The 16,755-nt window shown below is 40.1% G+C and overlaps 1 protein-coding gene and 1 pseudogene across 2 annotated transcripts in view; one reads left to right on the top strand and one right to left on the bottom strand.

Moving 5' to 3' along the window:
* KCNMB4 (potassium calcium-activated channel subfamily M regulatory beta subunit 4) overlaps positions 1 to 15,640 on the bottom strand; it is a gene marked incomplete at both ends in the record, with an annotated part of 64,519 nt that extends 48,879 nt beyond the window's left edge. Inside the window, one exon of the mRNA XM_082666486.1 lies at positions 15,305 to 15,640. Within this exon, the coding sequence (XP_082522612.1) occupies positions 15,305 to 15,640 (336 nt within the window). The remainder of the gene's footprint in view (positions 1 to 15,304) is intronic.
* On the top strand, positions 4,985 to 5,702 carry LOC309829352 (hypoxanthine-guanine phosphoribosyltransferase-like; annotated as a pseudogene). Its single transcript has 2 exons — positions 4,985 to 5,291; positions 5,338 to 5,702. The product of its transcript is annotated as a hypoxanthine-guanine phosphoribosyltransferase-like (transcript).
* Positions 15,641 to 16,755: the final 1,115 nt, after the last annotated feature.

Here is a 16,755-nt window from a genome sequence, read left to right as displayed (position 1 = left end):
CAGCAGGGATTTCTTTTACCACTGCATCCCCAGAACCTAGAATAGTGTGCCTGCCACATGCAGGTCCTCCATAAACATCTGTTGAATTAATGATTCTACAGATATTTTAAAATAATGCAACCTGCAGAAGATTTGTACAAGTAGATATTTTCCTACCAGCTATGAAGATTAAGGAATGGGGAGTTGGAAATATTGAGATACCAGAAACTAAGCTGTTGTCTCGATATTACAAAGTTTGTGACAAAGTCCCTAAACTCTTTCCTTGCCCGTGAAATTTTCCCTACTTGATGCCTCAGTAATTATTTAAAAATGCAAATGCCAAGGTTTATTTATTCCACAAGTATTAATCAATTATACCTTCTTGGATCATATTTATCCATATATTATCTATAACCTGTATTATCAAAAATCCTCAGTCTGTGAAGAAACTGAGGATCAAGAGGTTGAGTGATTGGGGGCTTACCTGGTGGCGCAGTGGTTGGGAATCTGCCTGCCAATGCAGGGGACATGGGTTCGAGCCCTGGTCCAGGAAGATCCCACATGCCGCAGAGCAACTAAGCCCGTGAGCCACAACTACTGAGCCCACGTGCCACAACTACTGAAGCCCGTGAGCCTAGAGCCCGTGCTCCACAACAAGAGAAGCCACCACGATGAGAAGCCCGTGCACCACAAAGAAGAGTAGCCCCTGCTCGGCGCAACTAGAGAAAGCCCGCTCGCAGCAACGAAGACCCAACGCAGCCAAAAATAAAATAAATAAATTTTTTAAAAAAAGAAAAAGAAAAAGAAAATTGAGGGATTGTTTAAGAAAAAAGGTTGAGTGACCGGCCCAGAGGTGCACACCTACATTCAGGTGTAGGTACCTCGATTTCAACACTGCAGCCTTTCCCACTCTACCAAGCAGCTTCTAAAGGTCTGCTACGTGTGCACCTCTGCCATGAACACAATTAGTGAAACCTAAGGTGGTGCCTGGAACACGAACCAGAGAAGAGGCTTTCCATTCCTTCAGTACTGTGGCAACGTAAACTGGTATGGGTGAGGCAGGTATACAAGTACAACACACTGTGGTTTTCTCAAGTCGGTACCTTCATCTCCAACACACTGATCCTCTCAGCTGTATTCTCTAGTCGTGCCCTGTGTGCTCCACAGAGCATTTATTTTAAAGTAACATTTCTGGGATTTCTCTCATTACAGAAATAATGTTTTACCAGCTATCTGGGCATCCCTTAGCTCCAGTCAAACTGACACAGAAAATTAACCATCACACCTAGTCTTATACAGAAGAGATGATCATTTATTGCTAAGACAGCTTCACATAATGAGTTTTGAATTATTGCTCTACCATGGTGCAAATATTCTCCCAAATTTGTCATTTTTCTTTCAATTTTAATGTTTTTTAAAAAATATGTTTTTCTTACTATGTCATTAAATAAATGAGTGTATTCTTTTATGATTTTTGCTCTTGTTAGCCTTAGAAAGGCTTTGCCCACTGCCCAAATTATGTAAATATTCATCTATATTTTTAGTACTTTCATAGTTTATTTTTGTACATTCAAAATGTGTTCCATCAAAATTATAATTTTATTTTAACTAAAAATTTTCTAAATAATTTTTGAGTATTTTGCAAATAAATTTTATTTGGAAAATTAATATTTTAAAGTACATATTTTTCCAAATAGTAGGGAAGTTTTAACCTCTTTACAAGTTATTTGAAATGCCAAATTTGCAAAGTAAATCTCCCATCAACATGTTTTGGTAAGAGCTTTCCTGAAATATAACTGATATGCCATTCAATTCACCCCTTTAAAGTGTATAATTCAATGTTTTTAAGTGGATTCACAGAGGTGTACCACCGCCACAATCAATTTTAGAATGTTTTTATCACCCCAAGAAAACACCATATACGTACCCTTTAGCTATCATTCCCAATCATCCTATAGCTTTCCCTACTCTAGACATTTTATGTAAATGGAATTGTATAATATGTGATCTTCTGTGGCTGACTTCTCACACTTGGCACGTTTTCAATCATGTTGTAGCATGTATCAACACTTCATTCCTTCTTATAGCCAAATAAAATTCCTTGCATGGATATAGCACATTTTGTTTGTCCATTTGTCAGTTGATGAACGTTTGATTTATTTCCACATTTTGGCTGTTATAAATAATGCTACTACAAATAGTCATGTACAAGTTTTTGTGTGGACATGTCTTCATTTCTTTTGGGTATATACCTAGGAATGGAGTTACTGGGTCATATGTAATTCTGTTTAACTTTTTGAGGAACAGTCAACTGTTTTCCAAAGCAGCTGCAAATCTTTTACATTCTTACCAATAATGTATGAGGATTCTAATTTCTCCACACCCTCACCAAAACTTGTTATTGTCTTTTATTTTTTAATAGTCTTCTAGTGGGTTGAAAGTGATATCTTATTGTGTTTTTTTTTTTTTTTTGCGGTACGTGGGCCTCTCACTGTTGTGGCCTCTCCCGTTGCGGAGCACAGGCTCCAGCAGCATGTGGGATCTTCCCGGACCGGGGCACGAACCCGTGTCCCCTGCATCGGCAGGCAGACTCTCAACCACTGTGCCACCAGGGAAGCCCTCTTATTGTGGTTTTGATTTGCATTTCCCTAATGACTAATGATGTTGAACAAATTTTCATGTGCTTGTTGGCCATTTGTATACCTTCTTTGGAAAAATATCTGTTCCCAACTTTTGCCTATTTATAAATTGGGTTATTTGTCTTTTTGTTATTATTGTTATTGAGTTGTAAAGGTTCTTTATATATCCTGGATATTCAACCCTTATCAGATGTGCAAATATTTCCTCTCATTCTGTGTTTGTCTTTTCACTTTCTTGATGGTATTCTTCAAAGCACAAACATTTTAAAATTTTGATTATGTCCAATTACCTATTTTTCCTTTGATTACTTATGCTTTTTGTGTCATGTTAAGAAACTGTGCCTAATTCAAAGGTATAAAGATGTACACCTATGCTCTCTTCTAAGAGCTTTATAGTTTTAGCTCTTATATTTAGGTCTCTCATCAATTTGAATTAATTTTTGTATATGGTGTGAAGTAGAAGTCCAACTTCACTCCTTTGCATGTGTATAAACAGTTGTTCCAGCACCACTGGTTAAAATGACTTTTTTTTCTGTTGAATGCTCTTGACACCCTTGTCAAAATCAATTACTTATAAATGTATACATTTATTTCTGGACTCTCAACTCTATTCCATAGATTTGGAATCTATTCCTTATGCCAGTACCACACAGTCCTGGTTACTATAGCTTTCTAGTAAGTTTTAAAATTGGAAAGTGTGAGTCTTCCAATTTTGTTCTCCTTTTTCAAGATTGTTTTGGTTATCCTGGGTCCCTTGTACTTTCATCTGAATTTCAGGATTAGCTGGTCAATTTCTGACAAAGAAAATCCAGTTGAGTTTTTGATAGGAATTGTAATGAATCTATAGATCAAATTGGGGAGTGTTGCCATCATATTACAATATTCAGTCTTCCAATCTATGAACAAAGGTTATCTTTAATTAGTTTTTCTTTAATTTCTTTCAATAGTGTTTTGTAGTTTTCAGGGTACAAGTCTTACATTCTTTTGTTAAATTTGTCAAATGTATTCCTAAGTATTTGATTATTTTGATGCTACTGTAAATAGAATTGTGTTCTTAATTTTACTTTTGGATTGTTCATTGCTAGTGTACAAAAATATAATTGATTTTTGTATATTGACTTTGTATCCTGCAATCTTGCTGAATTTACTAGGTCCAATAGCTTTTTTATTTTTTTTAGGGGATTCTCCAGGAGTTTCTATATACAAGATCATGTGATTTGTGAATAGAGATACTTTTATTTCTTCCTTTCCAATCTGGCTGTCTTTTGTTTCTTTTTCTTGCCTAATTGTCCTGACTAAAACCTATAGTACAATATCAAACGTGAGTGGCAGGAGTGGACATCCTTGTCTTGTTCTTGATCTTAGGGGAAAACTTTCAGTCTCTCATCATTAAGTGTGATATTGGTTGTGGGTTTTTCATAGTTTCCCTTTATCAGGTTGACAAAGTTCCCTTCTATCCCTAGTTTGTTGATTTTTTAAGTCAAGGAAGGATTTTGTCAAACGTTTTTCCTGCATATACATGCATGTGATTTTTGTCATTTATTCTATTAATATGTTGTATTACATTGATTTTATTATGTTTAACCAACCTTGCATTCCTAAAATAAATCCCACTTGACCACGGTGCAAAATCATAAACTCTTCTGCCAAAAAAAGAAGAAGAGGTAATACATCCCAGCTCATTCTGTTATTATGATACCAAAAGCAGACAAAGATATCACAAGAAAACTACACAACAATATACCTTATGAATATAGATGCAAAAATCTTCAACAAAATGCTGTTAAACTAAATCTTGGAACATATAAAAAGGATTATATACCATGACCAAGCTGGAGGAATTGGGAGTGCATAGTAATGTGCATGAGATTTCTTTTGGGAGGAATGGAAATATTCTGGAATTAGCAATGATGGTTGCACAACTCTGTGAATATACCAAAACCCTGTACACGTTAAAAGGGCAAATATTACAATATTTGAAATATATATATATATTTTAAAGGAAGCTGCCTGCCTTTTATTTTTCTTTCACTCTTCTCACTGCCTAAAAGGCAGACGTGATGAAGTTAGGAAAACCATGTTAAGGGACAGTTAGAGCAACAAGACAGTAAGAAACTGGGTGTTTGAATGACCTTCCAGATCAGAATGGCACAGCCCCACAGACTGCTTACAAGCTCATACATTTACAAAAGAAAAAAACCTAGTAGTTCCTTTGTTTAGGTTACTGTTACGAGGTTCCTATTAAAGTAACCCACACTTTGCTGTACAGCAGAAACTAACACAACATTGTAAATCAACTATACTCCAATAAAAATTAATTTAAAAAAAGAGCAGATTGCCATCAGCCCGCGCCAGCCAGTTCCGTTATGGTGACTCACAGCCCCAGCGTTGTGATTAGTGATGATGCACCAGGTTATGACCTAGATTTATGTTGTAGACCTAATCATTATGCTGAGGATTTGGAAAAGGTGTTTATTCCTCACGGACTAATTATGGACTGGACCGAACGGCTGGCTCAAGATGTGATGAAGGAGATGGAAGGCTCTCACATCGTGGCCCTCTGTGTGCTCAAGGGGGGGCTATAAATTCTTTGCTGATCTGCTGGATTACATCAAAGCACTGAAACAGAAATAGTGATAGATCTATACCTATGACTGTAGATTTTATCTTTATGTAGATAAAGATTTATGTAGATAAAATTTATGTAGATAAAATGTAGATTTTATCTTTATGTCACCTGTCAACAGGTGACATAAAAGTAATTGGTGGAGATGATCTCTCAACCTTAACTGGAAAGAATGTCTTGATTGTTGAAGATATAATTGACACTAAACAATGCAAACCTTGCTTTCCTTGGTCAAGCAGCATAATCCAAAGATGGTCAAGGTTGCAAGCTTGCTGGTGAAAAGGATCCCTTGAAGTGTTGGATATAGACCAGACTTTGTTAGACTTGAAATTCCAGACAAGTTTGTTGTAGGATATGCCCTTGACTATAATGAATACTTCAGGGATTTGAATCATGTTTGTGTCATTAGCAAAACTGGAAAAGCAAAATACAAAGCTGAAGATGAGAGTTCAAGTTGAGTTTGGAAACATCTGGAACTCCATTGAATTCACCAGGAAAATTATCAAATGTTCTAGTTCTGTGGCCAGCTGCTTAGTAGAGCTTATTGAATGTATCTTCTAAGAATTTTATGTTTTGTACTTTAGAAAAGTCAGTTGCTTCATTCCGAAACTCTTTATTTGCACAATGAACCTACAGACTATCAGTTCCCTTTGGGTGGATTGTTTGACTTGTGAATGAAAAATCTCTTAAACCACACCACTATTGAATGAAAATATTGAAATTGTATCTGTAAGAAACATTTAAAGAGAAGAATAGTTTTTTTTTTTTTTTTGGTACGCGAGCCTCTCACCGCTGTGGCCTCTCCCGTTGCGGAGCACAGGCTCCGGACGCGCAGGCTCAGCGGCCATGGCCCACGGGCCCAGCCGCTCCGCGGCACGTGGGATCCTCCCGGACCGGGGCACGAACCCGCATCCCCTGCATCGGCAGGCGGACTCTCAACCACTGCGCCACCAGGGAAGTCCAAGAAGAATAGTTTTTTAATTGGTATTTTAATTTTTATATATTCAGGAAAGAACAGAAGTGATTGAATATTGTTAATTATACCACTGTGTGTTTAGAAAAGTAAGAAGCAGTCAGTTTCATATCAGTGGCAGTATTTAGAGGTATCGTTATGTCAGATAAACCATATGTCCTGGAATTATTTTAGTAGGTTTCAGTAGTATTAACTGTATTTTCCCACTTGTTCAGATTATTTCTGGTAAAATTCTGTCAACAGTTCCTTTTAAATACAGGTCAATAAGTTCTAAAAACCTACCACTTTTTGAAGTCTTCAATGTAAAAATCCTTAAAATAAAGGCTGTCTCTTTAAAAGAAAAATAAATAAAGTACCCCATCCAATATCCGAATAAATTCAATTAGATTGTTTCTACTTTTTCACTACTACAAACAGTTCTGCAATGAAAATCCTCATATATACTTCCTTGAATACATGTTATAGTTTTATTAGGGTAAACTCCTTGAAGTGAAATTGTTGTCACTTCACTTGTCACAGTGGTTGTCAGGTATGCACAACTTCAGTTACACATACTATTGATATGTTTGATTATTTTTCTGAGTGGTTGAACCAATTTTCCAGCAATCAGTAGGATTTAACATTTTCTCAAAACCTCACCAACACCTGGTCTTATGAAACATTAAGTTTTGCCAATCTGATGGGTGTGAAATGGTATTCCATTATTGTTGTCATTTGAATTTCCCTGAGATTACTGGAATACAGCATTGTTTCACATTTATTGACCATTTGAGTTTTTTCATGAATTGACTGTACATAACCTTCACTGATTTTCCCATTATGTCATATGTCATTTTCTTAATGATTTGTAGACATTTTCACAAATGCTGGATAGTCCTTTGCTGATTACTTGTTTTACCATTATCTTCTACTAGTCTGTGGTTTACATTTTTACTTTGTTTACAATAATTTTAGTCATATGGAAATTATCGTTTTAACATGTTCAAATGTATCAATCTTTTCCTTTTATGATTTGTTCCTTAAGCCTTATTTGAGAAAATATTTCTTAGGCCTATGTCATAAAGATATTTTCCTATTCCAACTGCTGGAAGTTTTATAGTTTTCTTTTCACATTTAGGTTTTATTCCGTTTGGAATTTGTTGTTATGGGTGTGAAGTATGTATCACATTTTTTTTTTTTTTTTTTTTGCAGTACACGGGCCTCTCACCGCTGCGGCCTCTCCCGTTGTGGAGCACAGGCTCCGGACGCACAGGCTCAGCGGCCATGGCTCACGGGCCCAGCCGCTCCGCAGCATGTGGGATCCTCCCAGACCGGGGCACGAACTCATGTCCCCTGCATCGGCAGGCGGACTCTCAACCACTGCGCCACCAGGGAAGCCCCATGTATCACATTTTATTTCTTTTTTACGTAGAGCTAATTGCTTAAGCACCATTTATTCATAAGGTCACTCTTTCCCTAATGAATTTCCCACATCTTCTATGTCTCTCAGTAAAATTTAATCATTTCTAGCTTAATTTCACTGAGGATAAAATCTTTATTATTTCACTGCTATGAAATTTGTGAAGGCTTTCTTTATGGCCCAGAATGTGATCAGTTTGGGGAAACGTTATGCGGGCACTTGAAACGATGTGCACTCTGCTGCTACTGGATATACTATTTTATATATGTCAGTTGGGTCAGTTGTTAAACATGTTATTCAAATCTGCTGGATGTGCATTGATATTGCTTTTGTCTGATTGCTTATCAGTTACAAACAGAGGTGTGTTAAAAATCTCTCATCATGATAGACTTGTATATTTCTCCCTTGAGATATTTCTACATATTTCTGCTTTAATTTTTTTGTTTTTATGTATTTCAAGGTTGTATTTTTAGGTACCTCCCAATATACAATTGTTATATTTTGTTGAATTAACTTTTATAATTATGAAATGTCCCTTTTTATCTCTAGTAACATTTTTTTGCTTCAAAGTCTACTGTATTTCATATAATACAAGTACTCCAGCTTTTCTTTCTTCATTTTTTTGGGGGGTTGATGTTTGTATGTTTTCCAGTCTATGATCTCTACCTTTTAATTGGAAGAATTAGTCCATTTATATTTAATATAATTATAAATTTGGGTTTAAATCTACTACCTTTTTTTTTAAATTTATTCTACCTGTCTACATTCTTTTTACTTCCTTTTACTGCATTTTTAAAAAATGGCTTGCTTTATATTATTTCATTTTCCCCACTTATTAGCTTGGTAGTTATATACTTTTTTACTGTATAAATTCTTGAATTCAACACAGAACCACTAAATCAGAAATTAGGGTGAAATTTCTGATTCAATGGGTCTAGGATGGGACTTGAGAATGTGCATTTCTAACAAGTTCACAGATGATGCTGATGCTTCTCATCCACGGCTCACACTTTGAGAACCATTGGTTTGGAGGAAGAAATTGACTAGATATAAGGAAATTAGTAAAGAGATACTATAATAATCAAAGCAAATGATAATATCTTTGACCAGGATAGTGGCAGTGAAAATTGATAATGTATTAATACCAGAGAATAATGATACTATTGATAGAAACAAAAGATTCCAGAATAGAAGCTGGTGTTAGAGAGATAAAGATGATTTTCTTTTGCCATTTTTCTCCTTGTAACAGAGGAAACAGAGGTAATTATAATCAGAATAGATCTTACTCTCACTAAGCAGTATTATTGTCTGGTTTTCCATTCTTAAGAACTATCTTAAATAAAGTTGTGTCGATAAAGACAATTGTATAAATATATTTATTACACAGGAAAAACTGGATTAAACTCCTAGGATTTAGAATGTAATTTTCTAGGATTTAGTTTCTGCTAATGAGATACAACATCAATATATGCTACTGCAATATTGTTAGATTACAACTAGTAAATTGGACATTGGATAAGGTTTCAAAGTCCATTTGGTCTACTGCATCAGTTAGATGAATGGCACAGAAGAATTTAGATGAATGGATATTTCTTCACATGTGCTTCGGTATACAGAGAACTTCTAGTGACCCAATCTGCTGGACTCTGCTACTCAACCAAGCAAATACATGAAACAAGTTTGTCTGATTAGTTTATTTACAAAAATGATCATAAATTTAAATAATTTAATAAGCACATAGTTCCCTCCACCTTTTCTTTTGGCCATGCCACATGGCTTGTGGGATCTTAGTTCCCCGACCAGGGACTGAACCTGTGCCTCCTGCAGTGGACGCACCGAGTCCTAACCACTGGACCACCAAGGAATTCCACTTTTCAATTTTATAAGTGTTTATTTTAAAAGAAAAGAGGGTATTACTAAAACTCGAAAGTACAAATTTTTACACATTGATTTATGTGACCTAGAGAATACCACAGGCACAGCATGAGGAATAGTAAGAAACATATGTAATATTAAAAACCATTCTGTTCAGTATTTTACTGCGAATATTTATGATAATTGTAATATAAATGTACTGTTTACCTAGGAACTCAATATGAAATTCTGCTAAAGACGGGAAAAAAGATTTTAAACCCAAGGTAAATAAAACTTGACATCTTCATTCATAAATGAGTAGCAAAAACATTTTAGATAAACAAAATTGACAACTTGTAAAAATCTTTATAATTCTGAGGCAAGTGTGTGATAAAATGTATGCATTTTTCCTCCAAACTTTGACTGAAATATATTATAACATCACAAATCTCTCTTATAAAAGTAAAAAGTTTCTGATTAGAGTTTGAGATACATAATTTTGGGAGTTCTTACAAATAATTGGGAACTTCATAAAAGCATCCACAAATGGATGTCAGGGAAGGATTATGATAAGTAATCTCAGACAGGAAAATCCTAGCAGCCTGCAGATTAGATTGTTTCTAAAGAGCCATAATATAAGTGGATATTATCTGACCAAGTTTTCAAATATCTTATCATATTAGTCACCTACTCAAAAGCCTTCCTTGACTTCTGTATTAGTTTCCTATTGCTGTTAGAGCATAAATGTAGTGGCTCAAAACAACACAAATGTATTATCTTACAATTCTGAAGGTCAGAATTCCAAAATGGGTCTCACTGAACTAATATCAAGACACCAGCTGGGCTATATTCCTTTCTGAAGGCTCTAAGAAAGAATCCATTTTCTTGCCTTTTCTCACTCCCTTGGAAAAGGGGACTGCCTGCATTCTTTGGCTTGTGTCCTCCTTCTGTATTCAAAGCTGGCAACAGTCAGTTGAGTCTTCCTCAAATTGCATCCCTCTGACCTCCTCCTCCACATTTAAGGACCCTTGTGATTATACCTGGCCCACCAGGATATCTCCCTATCTTTAGGTCAGCTGATTAGCAAACTTCACTCATCTGCAAACTTAATTCCCCTCTGCTGTGTAACATAAGATATTCACAGGTTCTGGGGGTTAGGGTGTGGACATCCTTGGTAGGGGGCATTACTCTTCCTACCATGGCTTCCCAATGTCCACCAAACCCATCCTATCTGTCAAGGACCTTTGCATTACTGGCCCCAACTTACTCTCCTGTCTTACCCCCAGGGCTCTGATCTTTGTGCCCTGGGTTCCAGCCTGATCTCTATTCCAGTCCTAGAACCTGGAAACACACACACACACAGCACAAAGTGGCACTTAATAAATATTTGTTAAATGAATGAACTCATCTTTGTATGTCCTCCTGTTTTTTGCCCAGTTCTCTGATCATAATAGATGCTGAAGAAGTATTTGTGGAATTAAATTTTATATACATCCCCAGTATTACTTCATATCGTCACCAGAGGAAAAACAACCATAGTAAGCCACTTTTTCATGAAGAAATAAAGACTATAGACAAGCTGTCACAATTCAGATGAGCCTTTTATTACTTAGTTTTGATGTGATGGACCTCCCTAGAGCACAAAGTATTGCACATTTAATTCAAGGATGGAGTTCATAAATGAACACCAGCGGACCACACCATCTACACAGGAAGTGTGTATGTGCTGGGGGGAGAGGCACTCTAGTATGGATGTGTAGGATACCAAGAAGTTAACTAAGCCACAATTCCCTGTAGTTCATTACACCCAATTTCAGGGTATATACTTAAAGCCTGAAGCTTTTCTAGTTCTTGCCTAAGTTTTTATTCTCTTGAATGCGTTTCTCTTACTTTTACAGTAGTACTGGTTTCTTAGAAATAGACGTTTGTCCTCTCTTTCTAGGTTTTTCATATCAGAGAAAGAAAAAAACTCAAAAATAAAACATATTGCCTCTAATCACCTGCTCTCTCTTGTTCCATATACAAGAGGCTGGTTTTAAAAATTCATCTTTTCTTTGCAATCCAATGTAATCAACGAGGCAAAAGCAAATGTTTGGAACTGCACAAGCTCATTTCATTTACATTAAACCAATTTTAAATGTTTGGAACTGCGTAAGTTCGTTTCATTTACATTAAACTAATTTTAAATGATTCTCTTCTTTTCCTTCAGAATTTGAGTCCCCCCTTTCACACCAACTCCCTAGATTCAGTAGCATCAGCAACATCTTTTAACCCAAACACACAAATATTAATCACAATGAACCCTTTCAGTTCTTATTTTACTTTTCTTGCACAACAGATGAGGACATTTTCTAAGCCAGTGTTTATTTTTACTCTGTCTACAGACTAGAATTACTTGTAGAACTTTTTAAAAAACATCAATGCCCAGGACCCACCCAAGACCAAGTCTGAATCTGTGAAGGCTGGACCCAGGCATCAGAATTTCTTTTTATCTTTTTTTTGTTTTTTTGGCCGTGCCACGCAGCTTGTGGAATCTTAGTTCCCTGACCAGGCATTGAACCGGGCCCTAGGCAGTGAAAGCATGGAGTCCTAACCACTGGATTGCCAGGGAACTCCCCAGAATTTATTTATTTATTATTTATTTATTTATTTATTTTTGCGGTACGCGGGTCTCTCACTGTTGTGGCCTCTCCCGTTGCGGAGCACAGGCTCCGGACGCACAGGCTCAGCGGCCATGGCTCACAGGCCTAGCCGCTCCGCGGCATGTGGAATCTTCCCGGACCTGGGCACGAACCCATGTCCCCTGCATCGGCAGGCGGACTCTCAACTACTGCGCCACCAGGGATGCCCCCCCCCAGAATTTCTTTTTAAAGTTCCCCCAGTGATTCTAATGTATGGCCATGGATGAGAACAAAACCTCTTAGCACACACACCTGCTAGTCACAAAGAGATAAGGCAGTGATGAGAACAGTAGCCAGAGGAAGCTGACCCCAAATTTAGATTTTGCTACGGTCAATTCAAAGAGCAGATCCTTGCCCTGTGGATAATTAGGACTTGCCTGGATAATTCGGATAACTGACTTGAGTACTATATTACATGGCTGAATACAGTGATTGCTTTAGAAACAAGGATATGACTCAAAACGTAAGTTGAATAGGACTTAAAGATATTTTAACGAAATTATTAGTCAAAGGTCAAATTTATTCACACTGTCTTCTTTAGTAGTCTATGGCTTAAGATGTTAGATATGTGCAATATTCTTTCCCCTTCCCTGCTTTTTACTGTATCTAATGCAGCAAACTCAAGGGAGGGGAGAAAGTCCTTGTTCTCTTTTTCTAAAAAGAGATTTCCCAAATGGCTTCTTGTGGTAGTGGGCCATGAAGAAGAGAAAGTTGAAGGTAATTAGGATCCATGACACTGTAGGGAATCTAGACATTCTACAAAGAGAATGGGTGGGGCACCCAGGCCTTCAATAAAAAGGTAAGGTCTGGGTAGCCGAGATGCAACAGCAACGGGCCGTGGGTATTGCCTAATTGCAAAGGCACTGTGGAAACATTCTGCTTACATACTGGACTCTGGCACAATATTTTGGTTGAGTTGAATTTTTCCATCACTAATTGCTTACAAGAATTTCCAAATTGAGCACTTCATTGCTCAAAAGTCAAAAAGTGACTGCAAAAGAACATACTTATGTTTTATAAACGGTACGATGCAATCATAATTTGGATAAAGAGACATATACTGCTTTGGCCGAGGAAACCTTGACTAAATTGAATGGGATGTTGTTCATCATTTTCTGTAACATTAACATATCTTTCTGCAGTTCTGTCATTTCTTGTATACTTTATTTTATAAAATCTTATTTTGTTCAGATACTTCTTCAAAACGATTGTTGCCAGGATCCAAACTGGCACTGGAAGAAAACTGATTATTTGCAACAAAAAGAGAGAAATATCAAATCCTAGGATTACATATAAAGCATTACCACTCCTTCCAAGTGATTTAAAAATCTATGTCCTAAATCCCAATTTATTTTTTTTGTCAGATCCTTCAAAATTACCTGGAAATTGTGAAACAGCCTTTATGTAGTAAATTCTACCTTCTCAATGTCTTGATTAGATATTAGCCACTGACTGAAAAACATGTATGTAATTTATTAGTGCCTGAACCACAATCTTAAACTAATTAGCAATGTTTCACCAATTATAACAACACCTTTTAAATGATGAACTACCATATAATTTCTAAATCACTATTTCTTTTTGACACCTTTCTTTTATATTAATGATTTAATCCTGAAAAAAGTGATGTTTCTAAAACCCTGCAATTTGTTTTGAAATTCCTGAGCGTTGAGCAGATTAATTTACAACATTTGTCTTTGAAACATTATTGCTTCTTCAAGACTTTGAACATTATACTCTATCTAAATTCTGTACTTCTATATTTACTGCTTACATATTATCTTCATTTTTAAGGTCCTCTTCCTTTGTCAGCAAGTGCATCTTTTTTAAGAGAAGCCATATATTTTTCTTTAAAGGAATTCCCTTTTTAAAATTTCCCCAATTCAAGATTTTACTGTTTAGGAGACAAGAACAAGAGGTTTACTGTAGAGAAATGATAAGCTTATTTTAAATACTTGTAAACTATTGAGATAGAATTCTTTTTTTGGATTGATATAATTATATCCTGTCACACTTAAAGTTGTTCCTGTGTACACAAGACTCATTCCCTTATGGACAGCTTTCTTGCTTGATCTTCAAGCACTGCTCTCACAAAGAGGGAAAATGCCGGTAACTTTAAAGAAGATACACATCTTTACTTTGATAGTTAAGCAACAAGAAGAGCAAAAAAGGCCAAGAGAAGAAAGAAAAAACGAAAGAAAAGCCTTCTTGCAAAATCAGGTGCACTACAAAGCTCAATTAGTTCACAGACTGAGGACACTGCTTTTTATAAGTTTTTTTCTCCACTGGGAACAGTTTTCTGAGCGTCCCTCTCTCTGCTCTCCATCCCTCGAGTCTTAACCAGGTTTTCTCGTTTTTGCTTGTGAGAACTAAAAAAGTTGCAAAGGAAGGAATATTCGGTACATTTCACGGACGGTTTTCTATTTTCAGAAAGTTTTACCGTTTCCCAGGTGGCTCCCAATTGTTTCTAGGCACACAGAGCCTAGGAGTCACTAGGCTGCCTCTAGACCCTTCTGAAAATCTATTTCATGAAAACTAGGAGTCCGCCGTACCCGCCCAAAATGGATCTACGCAGAATCTCGCGTTTGATTCCACGTCGTTTGTCGACCCACGAAAGTTCATCTTTGGACCACAAGTTAAAAACGTCTGTCAAGAGTTAAAAGGCAAGGAAACCTCTAACACCTTTCAAGGGGCTAAAAGACTCCCTGCACCTCCCAAGACGAGTTCTGGACGCGGCCAGTGGGAGCTCGGACCTTGACCATGCGCCGGAGTAGGTGTATCCCCGCGACGCACTGGCTTTAACCGGAGGAAAAGTTAACTTTCGGCTCCTTGCATTTCTCCAAAGTCAACCCTCTAGGGCCCTAACCTAAGCTGGGCCAAGGCCTCAAAATCTGGGACCAGGCAAGACAGGTGTGTAAAGAAAGCCTCCGGGCACCACGCACGGGTCGCCGTGCACAAACCCGCCTGAAGGACCGGGGGACCCGGGGCTCCCCGATGTATTTACTCCTGGTTTGAGTATAGCCTGCGAAGCCTCGTCGCCTCCTGGTAATGCGAGCATACTCCGAGCCACCCCGCGAAGGGTCTAACACTGATGCTCCCCCCAAACCTCAAGATCTCCGCAGGAGCGAGGCATCCCTCACGGGGCGTCCTTACCTTGGGGTTGGTCAGGAGCTGGTGCTCGTCGCTGTGCAGTAGCGCCCTGGAGTTGGACTCGGAGTTGTTCACGTAGACCTGGACGCAGGGGTACTGCGAGGTGCCCCTGCAATCGGCGCCACAGGTGAAGGTGCACTCGAACACCTCGCCGATCTGCTGCACCGACAGCACCGTGCAGTTGGCCGCCGTGGCTTGCAGATCCTGCAGCGCGGGACTGAGCCAGCAGAAACCGAAGATAAAGAGCGACACGACGCCGGAGATGATGAGAAACAAGCCGAGCCGGATGCTCTTGTCCTCGGCTTCCGTGTACTCGTAAGCCACCCGGAGCTTCGCCATCGCCCCCCACTCCCGGCGGCAGGCACGCTCCCCCCGCCCCCTCCCGCCCCCGGCGCAGAGCCCGACTGCCTCGGGCGGGAGGAGCCGCCGCCGCGCGACAGCAGGGGAGTGGGCGGCCAGGGGGAGCGCGCGAGAACAAAGGGGCTGAGGCCGGCGACGCCCCCGGCGGCGGCAGCGCCCCCCCAACCTCCCCGCCCAGCCGCCGCCCGGGCCCCGGAGGCTCGCGGCGCTGCCGCGGTTTCAAAGCCTCCTGCACCCTCGGGCGCTCGGAGCGCTCGGGCGACTCCTGCCTCCAGCGCCCCCTGCCAGCCTCCGCCCCCGCGCTTTCCCCGCCTCCCCCACCCCGCCTCCTCTCGCCCAGTGTCTCCCAGTCTCCATCGCCCGCCTGCCGCTGCTCCACGGACTCGCCGGGCAGCTGCCCCGAGGGCAGGAGCCGCAGGGCTGAGGCGAGCCCGGGGGCTCCCCCGCGAGGGAGGCAGCTCCGCCCGGCCCCACCCGCCGCCGACTTGAGTCCTCCCGCCCCGCCCCGGGGCGTTTCCCGTGGGCGAGGGGCGGGCGAGCCCCGGGGATAGCGGCGGCTGGCGCTCGGGATTCTCGTTAAATCCCTTTGGAGGGACATCCGAGATAAAGCTTAGGGTCAATATAATTTAACCGGAGTGAAAGTTTAAAACACAAAACAAAAAAACAAACGAGGGAGAGGGTGTAGCGCAAGTGAAGCGGCGGGAATTTTGAACTCCAAACGGGGATTGGTCAGCCAGCGGGGAGAGTGAGCTAGCGGCCAGGCGGCGGGCGCTCCCGGGGAAACGGGCCGCCGGGACCAGCAAGACTAGGTTGGAAACCCCCGGGCGAGCGGCGTGCGCTGGGGGGCGCCCCCGGGGAAACCCTGGCGCCAGTTGCCACGCTTGGGGCGAGAGCGCACGCGGCGGGGCGGGAGGCGTGACCCGCTACCGCCCCCTCCCCGCCAGCGAGCGCTGTAACGGTCGGGCCTCAGGGTCCCGGCGCTGCCCACTGCCCCGGCGCAGCCGGCGCTCCCCCGGCCCCAGCCCGGCCCGGAGGGCAGCAGGAGAGGAGTCAAACAGGCTGAGTCAGACGGAGTTTGCAGTGGAGGCAACGCA

This window comes from Grampus griseus (genome assembly GCF_964374135.1).
Source record: "Grampus griseus genome assembly, chromosome: 11".
Lineage (NCBI taxonomy): Eukaryota > Metazoa > Chordata > Mammalia > Artiodactyla > Delphinidae > Grampus > Grampus griseus.
This window is presented reverse-complemented; position numbering and strand designations above follow the sequence as displayed.